Source organism: Bombus impatiens, unplaced genomic scaffold (genome assembly GCF_000188095.3).
Source record: "Bombus impatiens unplaced genomic scaffold, BIMP_2.2 scf_4016, whole genome shotgun sequence".
In the NCBI taxonomy this organism is placed as follows: Eukaryota; Metazoa; Arthropoda; class Insecta; order Hymenoptera; family Apidae; genus Bombus; species Bombus impatiens.
This window is the reverse complement of record NT_180435.1, coordinates 836,038-847,854: the sequence shown is the minus strand read 5'-3', so window position 1 is coordinate 847,854 and position 11,817 is coordinate 836,038. Positions and strand designations below refer to the sequence as shown.

General features: G+C 44.6%; 1 protein-coding gene across 1 annotated transcript in view; it reads right to left on the bottom strand.

Moving 5' to 3' along the window:
* LOC117152511 overlaps positions 1-11,511 on the bottom strand; it is an 18,202-nt gene extending 6,691 nt beyond the window's left edge. Inside the window, exons 1-4 of the mRNA XM_033324586.1 lie at positions 11,457-11,511; positions 11,292-11,324; positions 7,077-7,082; positions 5,417-5,421 (exon numbers count right to left, since the gene is read on the bottom strand). Coding sequence (XP_033180477.1) covers positions 5,417-5,421; positions 7,077-7,082; positions 11,292-11,324; positions 11,457-11,511 — 99 coding nt within the window. The remainder of the gene's footprint in view (positions 1-5,416; positions 5,422-7,076; positions 7,083-11,291; positions 11,325-11,456) is intronic.
* Positions 11,512-11,817: the final 306 nt, after the last annotated feature.

Below are 11,817 nucleotides of genomic sequence, written 5' to 3'. Positions count from 1 at the left end.
CCGCCGGTAGACCGGCGTATCTGCATTTCCCGATCCCGGAGAAAAGCAGCGAGAAAGCTTTCCGCGTTGAACGTCCAAGTTCGAGCGAGCCACGCGATACGACTGACTTATCGTTCGTACTAATCCACCTCGGTAAACGTCTCTAGACGTCAGCATCCGGTTCTCATCTAGCCGATAGAACGAAGTGAAATTAAAGAACAGGTGGTAAAAATGCGGCTTCGGCCTCGCGAGACGGGGTTAACGAAGAAGGGTTTAATTAACGAGGCGCGTTCCTTCCATATAACGCAAAATTTCCATAATCTAGGGACGATCGAGGGATGCGTTAAAAGACACGATTACACGCTCGATCGAACGTGTTCAACGTGGACCAGAATTAAGTGACTGTACTTTGACCCCGGATACCAACGACAGCTTGACCCGACCCTTGATTTTTTCCCTTTTTTCGAAAAACGATCAGTCGCCTGATCGGCGTGGGTACCTTGCTGCGCTCTGACCAAACTCCGACCAAAGGATCCTTTTCGTTCCCACAAGCAACCGATACTCGCTTGAACCGCGTCATCGCTGAGGCAGCAACGCGCAACTTTTTGTTGTTGCTGCACGTTTCAAACGACGCCCAACAAATATCAACTTGTAGGAACATTTTGTTCGCGTTGTTGAAACAACGTAATAAAAGGAACATTTTGCTTTCGTCTCGGTTTCGAAACGGCATGTGTTCCTAGCAACAAGTTGTCTACGCGCAAATGTAAACTAGAAATATCGATCATGCAACAAATAGCAACGTGCGTTGTGAAACAGGCAGCCAACTTTACACACCGAAGAAACAATTATTCTCGTCGCGACGATTCTTAATTCCGATTCTGATCTTCGCCGCTAGCCACAAGCGACAACTTTTATTAACATGTAGCTAGCAACAGGAACACGAAGAAAAATAAAGTATCATCGGGTAACAACCAGCAACTCTTTCGAGAAACGCGAAACACCGGCAAAACTTCGTCGCTGTCTCGGCGACGAACCACAGCTTCGCGAAGTAGGACCTCGAGCAATTTGCCTCGTACGATCGAGCGGAGAAAGAAAGCTGCCCGAAATCTGGTCGATCGAATTTCTAACGTGTTGTATCGCCACCTGTTGAGAGCACGATTAAACCAAACGTAAATGAACGCGGAGAAAAATGTGACGGCGAAGCTTGTAAAAACGACGAAAGAAATAATGAAACACCTGCGCGCCTTGGAAAGGCTTAATTCGATTATCTCCCTCGAATAGTCGCTGCATTTTTTTACGCCCGCGTGTAAATTTTAATAGTCGTCCTCGACGTTTCGTGACGACGTTTCAAGAAATCAGGATACGACTGACATTCCCAAAATACAAGATACAGCGTCTGACAAAAGTATTCCAATACTTACAGAAACCTTTTACGAATACATCACGCGTATTATAGGAAACATTTTGAAATTTCATCTCCACCGTAACGAAACATTTCACGATTGTATCAGACAAATTCTGAAACAAATCTGAAAATAAAAAGTACATAGAATACCCATAACCTGCAGAGATTACTCTGCGCTTATTATATGTTTCAGATATCTATTCATGCTGTATGCTAATTTTTTTACCAGATATATGTACATTTGCGGTAAGCGTCTTGCAATAGTCGTAACTTCTGTATAAATTTTCAGATTCGGCTCAAGAATTCTTCTTTTCTTTGTTATATTTGCAGGACACCCGATACGTATACCGCCACTACGCAGACCCACGCACCCCAACGAGCGATTTCTATGGGAGAATTCGCGTGTGTACCATGCCGGTGCACGGTGCCACGCGACCCAAAAGGGTGTTCCAAGTTCCCGCAGGTAAGCGAGAGAAAGCGAGCGAGTGAGCGCGAGAGAGAGAGAGAGAGAGACACGCACGGACAAAGAAAGGGAGGAGAGAGAAAGAAGAAGGGAGGAAGGGAAGAGAAAAAAGAAGAAAAAAGAAGTTCGCGGCCAGCAGAGAATAGAGAAAGAAGAGGAAGGGGGAAAGGTTTGCCACCCTTGGGGCCCTCGACCCCAATGGTAGAGGGGATACGTACACCAGAGGGAGGAAGAATAGAAGACCAGCAGAGAAAGAGGAAAAAAAATATGAAAAAGAACTCAGGTAGACACTGGTGCTCAACCGAACCAGCGCCCTGACTCCGATCGAATCGTTCGATCGATCTACTATCGTTTCTCTCTGTTCTATTGCAACGACGATCTAACGCTACTTAACACGCGGGTCTTACGCTATTGTCTTGAAACGTTCAGCTTGGACTCGGATGAAATTAATATTCGAAGGAATTTTTCATGCAGGTTTTTATATCTCCAAGTTTCCAAGCTGTTTGCAAGGCCAGAATTTCGAAAGCTCGCTCGCAAGGCCACAGTGGAATCAGCGTAGTGAAAATAATCGGAAGAGCGTGTGCATTATACTTCTACGTATAATATCGCAACTTATTCATCGGCTCTGAAACCGCAGTGTATTATGGGTGTACGGCTAGGTACACGGATAGGTACAAGGACCCCACGAATGTGAGCGAAAATTATAGAAATCGAAGTCGCGAAACGCGGTGGCCGATCCAGACAAATTCTTCGAGTACCGATGGACTTCGCGGAAATACTTCACTCAGGATCGATGCAGACGAGCCACTTTTTCTCGGCAGTTGCTTGTTACTACACGGAGAGCAATGCACGCGTAGCAACGAAAGAATACTTATCGTCAGGTGTGTAAAAGTCGTGTATGTACACATATATATAAATGTACGTGCACGTACATATGATTGATACAAGTATAATGGAGCCTGCATCGATTTTTATTCGACGTTCCAATTGCAACTAATTAAATCATCCCTTGTATACCAATCAGAGCAGGTGAAATCCGAATCGGAGAGACCGATGCAAGCTATCGAAGCGAGTATTTTGAAACCGTTACTTTCCGTAGCGGAAGATAGCAGGAGCAGCAAAAATTTGGGATAAAAAGAGTAGCAAGCGCAACGACCGGTACGTATCAACGCGAAGAGACGAATCGAGCGTACGATTCGCAAGAAGAAGCGAGGCTGGCTCGAGCGTGATATTCGCAGTCTGAGGAAAGGAAGCGCTGCAAGAAGAAAGAACGAAGGGAAAAAGAAAAAGAGAGGGGGAGAAAGAAAAAGGAAGAAAAAAGGGGACCGTCCGTTGCGGCGTTTGGATGTAAACGGAACGGCGAAGGTGTATTTTGTAGAGGAGAAGGCTGGCTGCCACGCGACCATGGGCATCATGGTGGGGATGCCGTGGTGCCAACGGGCCCCGCGGGACCAAGAGGGCTATGGCTCCGGCAAAAGGGACCGAGTGGAAACGGCAAGACGTGGACAACGAGTAGGAGAGATGGAGAAAGAAAGAAGGAGGGGAATATAGCAGCAGCAGCGGCAGCTGTCGCTGTCAGTGCCCCCCTTCGTGTTACCCTAGAAGGGGCCCACCGGAGGACAGTGGCGCAGGCCACGGGGGCTCCAGTGACTCTCAAACATCTTTTTAATACATCGCCAGTAATAATCACAAATATCTGGTTCCTTCTGACCGGAACTGTTTTAGCCTTGGGCGGATAGCGATAAGGTTGTTCGAGTATAGATAAATATATTTCTTTGCCGTTGTTCTCACGTGGAGCGCCATATATGATTCACGCAGCCCACATAACTGAGGTTTCTCACGGCAAGCAATACGTCGTTCATTTGTCTTAAAGTTTCTTTTTCTCGCGTCGAACGAAAATCAGGGAATAATTGGGAGAAATAAATTGACAGAGGAAAACGATATAGTAATCGAGTCGTTCGTTGGACAAAGAGGGGGATCTGTCTTCTCAGAGCGCCATCTTTTACAGGTGTCTTTTACAGGTTTATAAACATCGTAAAGCCAAAAATCACTCTAAAGTTTTCTTGAAATTTCGATCTTCCTCGTGATCAATTACTACTTCAATTTCAATTCTCTCGAAATGTTGACCTAAGCGCAGACGAAGAAATAATCGAACGAGACTGATAGAGGAAAATGATCTGAAATGTTCCTGAAATGGATTATCCGTCGAGGGTATCGTTTCGCGAATCCCTTTTGTTCGTGTTCCTTGGACAGAATCCAACTCGATGTCTCCGTAAGAAAAGCAACGATAAACACGAACGACGTAGCTTAGAATTTTAACTGCTACTTTTCAATTTATGGATGTTTACGCAAATTCATATTTTTGCACATACAGATGAAAGATATTTTATAGATCATTAGTACAGATATTTTATAAATTTCTATATTCATCTACATTCCTGCATCGTTTTGCACATATATCAGCAATCTATTCGTCAGTATGACGAGTATGAGTATGTTTATTTAAGGTATAGTTGTCCAGAAAAGCGCGAACGCTACGAATTTTTATACATTCATGGGGTATTTAAAGATCGAAAACACGTATAGGATGTACATAATAACGAAAATATATAAAATACCTAAAATACAAGACCTGTTGTAACATTTAACGGATAAAACGAACCTCCTCTGTCTAAGTTTCTACTTTCCTCGTTTTCATATAAATACGAATTTTCATAAAAATCCGCAGTCCGATGATAATCGTTCAAATACTTTCATGGGGCACTGTGTACAGAAGGTAAACCCAAAGTGAAAGATAGGATGCATGCACATTGGCACGATTCGTCCGAAAATCGCGAGTACGCGCGAGAACAGGTTCACGGTTTGATACTGGACGATCGAAAATGGTGAAAACGGGTGAAGTGCCCGCGTTAAGTAAAATCGCGTGGAAAAAAGGTGGCGAAGGTGCGTGCGTGTGCGCGCGCGCGCGAGCTCGTGCCGCCCATGGCACGTGGCGTACACGTGCTCCGATTTCGTGCTGTCTCTCTCCCTCTCACTCCAGTTCTCGCGACTAGGTTAACCCGGGTTTTCATTCACGGGTTCACGTGAACCAACACGGCGCAAGAGGACCACCAAGAGTATCAACGTTCGAGGCAGGAGCAAATCTTCTGCATCGCCTCGGGGTTGCGTTCAACAGGTGAGAAGCTGCCGCCATTTTCGCCTTCACGTTTTACCAGATCACGCGTTCTCACGCGCGTTCGATGGTCTTTCCTTTACTCAGGGTGGAAAGGCAAGGGTGCCTTATAAACGACGATAGACGGAACAGCTATTTCTTCTGAGAATTGCTTCCCGCTAAATCGACGGAGCCGAGGAATGGGTGAGGGGCGGGAGGGAGAGAAAGAGAGAGAGAGAGAGACAGACAGAGAGAATCGAGTCGAGGATGATCAGAGGGAAATTACAGGGCAGACAAAGTTCGATGGTCGAGTTTGACCCGTGGTATCTCGCGGTCGATGAGACTCGAAATTCCGAGGAATTTCGTGAGTCGGGGGCAGGCCATTGAACGTCGGAAAGTGACGCTGGTCGAGGACAGTGGCACCTGCCAAAAAATCAGAGCCCCCTTTTCGGCTCTGGCGCCAGGAGCCGAATGCACATTTGTTCGAGCCCCGGTGTCGCGTGTACGCGTCTATATATGCCGTATATATACACGTACGTATAGGTGTGTACACGTGGGCCAAACTTAACGAAATCTGGCCAGATGTCTATTCCGAACCGTGGTGCAGGTCGGCGCCGTACAGACCCACCAGCGGCGCGCACTTGCGTGCATTTGTGCGCGAGCGTGAATGTCTGCACACGCGTTCGACCAGCCAGCTTTTCGCCGATTACGCGCGCTCACGATCTGTTACAGGTGGCATCGCTCTTCCTACCCAGCTTAAATCGGCCTGCGATCAATTTCTTCGTCTCCGCCAGTCTCCTTCCTTTCTTTCTCCTTTTTTTATACTTCTTTTAGAAAGCGAGGCTACTTTTGGTACCCTTGCAACGAAAACAAGAATACGCAGATCGAGGATCTATGCAGTTATACAACTGCAGAATTGTTAACCAGAAGAGACTCAACTTCTATGCTGCGATAACAGACTATACTAGAACATGTTTGATTTAATAGATTTGCTGATACAATTTATCCCTCTTTGTCGTTAAACAGCGTGTAAAGGTTTCTGGTCAGATAGATCTTTCACTTTCGCTCTACTGCAAAAGTGATATTTCGTGGAATTTTATAACGAGCAAATGGAATATTTTAGAGAATTTAAATTACGAGCGAATTCCGTTTATATGGACATTATTTATCTGAAGCTCGACACCTACCGTATGAACGAAAAATTATCGGTAATAAGGAGAATCGACGAACTTCTATTATACGAATTTCACTTGTCGTTCTCGACGCACAAACTAGTAAATCTATCCGAAGAAACTTTTATCATTATAACGATAAAGGAGAACGAAGTTGAGAACAGTGAAGCCTACGCCAATGAGACAAGAGGATAGCAGGATATGGTACTCCATAGGGTGGTGCTTTCAGTCAAACTGCTAAGAGACTCTCTAGGACGATAGACCGTCTTTCCAGAGAACGCGATATCAACTCTTGCGGAGACATTCGGCGTAAGAAACGCGTATCCGTGGTAAGAGAAACCAAGGGAAACGTTGCATGATTTTGGAGACTTTGAAGTTCGAATCGGAGATCTCGTATCAGAAACGGCTGATCGGCGAAAGGGAACGACAAGCGCCAAATATAGAGAATCGTCGGGAATCTTTTTTATCTGTCCAAGCTCCTCTCGGTAACCCAGTTCTCGCAGTGGCTAATGGACTTTTGCTCTTCACCGTGGAACATCGCGAATTTACCAAGACCAGCCGACGGCCACCGAGAGAGAAATACAGAAAGAGCGGAGACACGAGATTGTTGGCGCGTTACTCTCGAGGAGAAGATACGGAGAGAAAGAGAAGGAGAATGGGAGGGAAGCGAAGAGTTTCAGGACGATGGCGTTTCACGCTGTGGCAAATTCATATCGACCATAACGGGAGCGCGGCGAATGGCGGCGTACGTTCGGTAACGAGGGACTTGCATTAGTCAGGAATTCGAGTCGCACCGTGCACTCGCCCGTTTCGCCAACTTCCAAACACCTTCGCGTCTACTCTCCACTATCGAGCCAGCTAATCTAGTTCAGGAGCCCGAAAGTAAATCTCCATGCTTTGACTAACCTTCGACTCTGCCGCGTTCTTTCCTTCGTTTTGCATCTGGTCGCGTTTCCTTATCCTTAATAATCATCTTAAGTTTAAAGAAGGCTGCGTGATACGCGTGTTTTCTCATTAAGCGAAAAATAATCCTTCGAAGCGCGAACACAACAATTTCTGCAACATTTTAAGATTCGCGAACACGATTGCTGATAAATACGCGTCTGTATATTACTGTTATCTCGATGACCTCACGATCGAAAGACGCACATTCACCCTCGAACGAAAAAATACCAGTGCATATTGAAATTACTCATATCGTCACAATATATTAGTATCATCCTATATACAAAGTGTTACGACTCGTTAAGCATTTTATCAAAGCGCATTTTTATCCTGCTCGCAGCGAGAAGATAAAACCCACAACAACCAACAATATCTACACAGATTTCGCGAAGAACGCAAAAAGAGAATCCTCTGTTTCGAGACGCAATAGATGCAAAGAGAGAGAGAGAGAGAGAGAGAGAGAGAGAGAGAGAGAGGGAGTGAAAGAGAGAGAGGGAGAGGTCGGAAAAATCGAGATGAATTGAAAGGTCGAGCTTAAATGATTACAAATTTTTCGCTAGCGATAAAGCAAATAATAAAGTTGAAGATAACGTGCGAAGAGATCTCCGCGTGACCTATCGACACTGGTGTCGCACGCGCGTATATAATACACCGCCGGCCATAAGTATCAGCGCACCTACCCAATTACATTCGATGCAAGACACCAACAAATTTTACTTTGTTCGATATTTTACATTATAGACAGATATAGTCACCTCGGGAACCAAGTTAGCCGTCTTACGTTTAAAGGGCGTTGGCTTACTCTTTCCGAGGCGACTGTATTATGCGTATAGATATAACGAAATAAATTTCGTCCGGTTTTCTCGATTCTCTTGATAAGAATAGAAAATTGCATAAAAATCCGCAGCTTATTTATAACGGTACAGCTAGAAAATAAAAGTAGTCAAAAGCATTCGACTTACGCTAAATGTTTATAAGCGTGTTGATATACTTATGGCCGACGCTGTATACTACGCGTTGGCTGTATATTATACGTTTCTGGCGTGTAAATGGAAGAGAGAGGGAACGAGCGAACAAAGTTCGACGCGGACGAGGAAGAAACGATCGTGATCGGGAGAATACACGCGTGCACGACGGTGGGAGGATGCTCGTTGGCGGAGAAAGGGATTCAGACTAGGGCGTCGAGGGATGAGGGGTCGAGGGCGAAGAGGGGTGGAAGCAGATGCTCATCGGGCCCCTGCTGTAAATGTAGATTATGCTCATCCTTGATTTGTGTGTGCGCGCCCGTACATGAAACGCACTTTGGACTTGGCCTTCCCTAAGAAGAGGATCGAAAAGTTTCGTAGCCGAACCACGGGAAACTTTTCCCTGATTTACTTTCAGACTGGACAGCTTCCGGAATTGCAGCTACCGAAGAATAGCGCTAGAATCCCGCATCCTCTCCGTGAACACGGCTTCACGAACGGTTCGTTAACGAGTAACGAGTCGTTCGAACGTCTCGAAGAATAGAGCAGCGCTTCGCGATGCAAGAAATCGAATTCGCGTGCTTTGGAGACACGCATGTACACACCTTCCGGTTGTCCAATTCAATCAATATTATTCCGCATACGCGATATTAATTAATATTTCTTAAGTGCTCAAGAGGCTGATAGAAACGTATATTCGACTTCAAAAATAAATGGAAAGATAGTTTTGAAGCGAAATTGATCGATGACGTATCGAGTTTTAAAATCGCTTCCCTATCGCGTTCAGAAAAATTGGAACAATGTAAATTTTCGCTAATAACGTTAGTCGAAATATGCGAAAGGGTTCTAATGGTTAACGTTTATCGCTTCAATTTTTTTTCTTTTTTTATCGATTTATCGGATCCATAGTCTTTTTTATTTCGACTCGATAGATCGATGCACAGCCATCCTCTAATACTGTAATTGTTTTCGGCAACATACGTACTATACAGAATCATAACTGCTAGAGGAAATTGCAGTTTACATTTGGGAGTCGTATACATTTTCATTTCCGCAGTTACGAAATCATCCGTTTATCCACTTGGAGTACCATCGAGAATTTTCATAGGCGATCCATTGCGGTACCAAGTCGTGTGCGAGGCGCGTGTGCGACCAATAAGCAATGCGAGAGTGAAGGAGAAGGCGGCAGGAAGACAGGGATATAGCGGGAGTGAGAAAAAAGAGAGAAAGAGAGAAAGAGAGAGCAAGAGGCAGGTGCATCACGGTGACACTCCCTCGATAATTCTCCTGAGAGAGAAATAAGGTAAAAAGGGAAAAAGAGAGAAATCGAAGGGTCTGTGGGATGGAAAGAGAAAGGAAGAAGGAGAGCTAAGTCACGAGTGTTGTGTCTGGAGCTCGTTTATGGTTGTTCGTTCAAACTCTCGCTCTGGGGAACGAGAGAGTTTCAGAAATGGCGCTCTTGGGTCAGATCAAATCAGCCGCGTTTCCCTGCGAGGAGGTATTCCCTTGTAATACTTGCAAGTCGCACGGATTCGTCGCTACAGTTTACGAGCTGAAACAGAATCGCCCCGTGGAAGATTCGATTTTCCAGCCACCACCGAGATATCGCACCGCGTTTCTTCATACCGAAATATCGATCCCGGACAAAAACATTGCAATCGGAGAAAGTTTAGGGAACGTGAATGAGAGTCGAGGCAAAGCTTCAAGACCACGCACTGCTCCGCCAAAACAAGCGAAAGAGTCTTAATAGATGCACATCGATCCAGATATCTTTTACTTTCGGAGTTCCAAGCCTCTTTCAACTATGAATCAGTAATATCAACGATTGAAACAGGCTGGAATATCGAGAGATAAAATTTTCAAGATCGTAAAAGATCGTTTCCGAAACACCCTGTACACTCATCCGCGTTTCGTTGGTCAACATTGAATAATTAGTGCTTGCAGAAAGTATTTGCTCCTAAGTAAACGTATCGTGGACGGTGAACGCTTTATCGTGCCGCGGTTTCCCGAAACAAACTCCGCTTCAGGTAAATTTACTCGTGAGTCACTGTCTGATAATTTTAGATCGAATCGACCATTAAAATCTACGCTCGTGTTTTCGTGGCATTACGTGCAATTTTGCCGTTTGCCCATCCTGTCGTGCGAGAACCTTTGAGACGTATACATATGTACGTACAGTCCCATTAACGAACAAAGATAGAAACGCTTCGTCCAAATGGAAAGAAATATCTGTGGAATGTACGTTGGAGATTCCCCTTTATTTTTAGATACCCTTGCACTTGAACGATCGAGCCCTGACCCTTCGGATATTAAAACAATGAATGAGAATTTGTGGCCTGTATCAAATATTAGCTGCTCCTTAAGTTACAATTGACCAATACTATAGAACTACCTTTAATATCAACCTGCATATATCGTATAAGATTAAAGTAACGAGACAAGAATAACAAAATAAGATAAGAAACGTGATCGTGTTCCCGTCTTAATAAAAGCAAGCATTATTATTACCGAAAACGCATACACCATTTTAATAGCTGCAAAACTAAAAAATCTGCGCATCATTCCGATCGATTTGGTAGTTTCACTGCCAACGAGTCTGATGAAGTAAAAAAACTCGAAAGAATGTCTGGAATAAAGTAAACGGTAATTTCATGCTGGTAAAGAAGTTTCAAGTTACTGGACTTTAAATCGTACGAATTCAGGTAACCGGACTAATCTGAACGAGGCTTTATATCAAATCGTATACAATGTTTCCAGTCAAAGTGGCAATCGTTGAAATTAACAGGGGCGAAACGAGCGAAGAATTAACCGGATTGTTGGCAATTGGCGGACGCCTCGTCCGAACAATTGACGCTTAACGAACCCGACACCGTGCGCGCTTAAACATCGGGAATATAAATGAGTAAGACGACGATCGATCCTAAACAATCGACGCGATATTTTCGAAATTATTCGGACCGCTCTTCAAACATCGTGTAAAACTCGACACGCCGTTCGGCCGGCGAATCGTATATCTAATCTCCGATTAAATACACGAACTCGCCGCGTGCATCGATATATCAATCTAACGCGGCTCGTCTAACAAGAGAAAGAAAAAACGTTTAATTTGGATAGTCGATCCTGTGTATAGTAGTATACGTAGGTACTAGGTGCGACACGAAACATTTCGTTACCGACTAGGAAGAGCATTTGGTCGAGGACAACCATGCACCACCTCCAGCGTTTTCCAAACAGTATCCACAAGCTAAACAAACAACCGAGACTCGGTTTACCAACTATCCCAAGCGACATGCAAACAGTCGACTTTACAATTCCCTTTGAACAACAATTTTCGGAATGATTTCGTGGCCGACACGACCGACACGACCGACCAAACCTGCTACCCTTATTAACCTTATCGCTGATAAATCAAAGCTCGACAATGTCACCATATTAGATATAAATTTCGAAAACAGATAAGAATATTCGACCACGAGCGTGATCAACATCGAGCGTCGATAATATCATCGGCGTTCGATCGGACAGGCACGTGCTGGAATTGACGTGTGTTAGAACTGTCGCGAAAGGATGGGAACCTCTTTTAAATACAGTTCACGCAACGACCATGGCGTAACAATGCTCCGAATTGTAAGAACTATTTATTTCTCGGTCAACTACGTGAAAAGGGAAAGGCGAGAAATGAAAAAAAGAAATGAAAAAGAAAGAAAGGACCGTAATTCCTACCCTCGAGAAGTCTT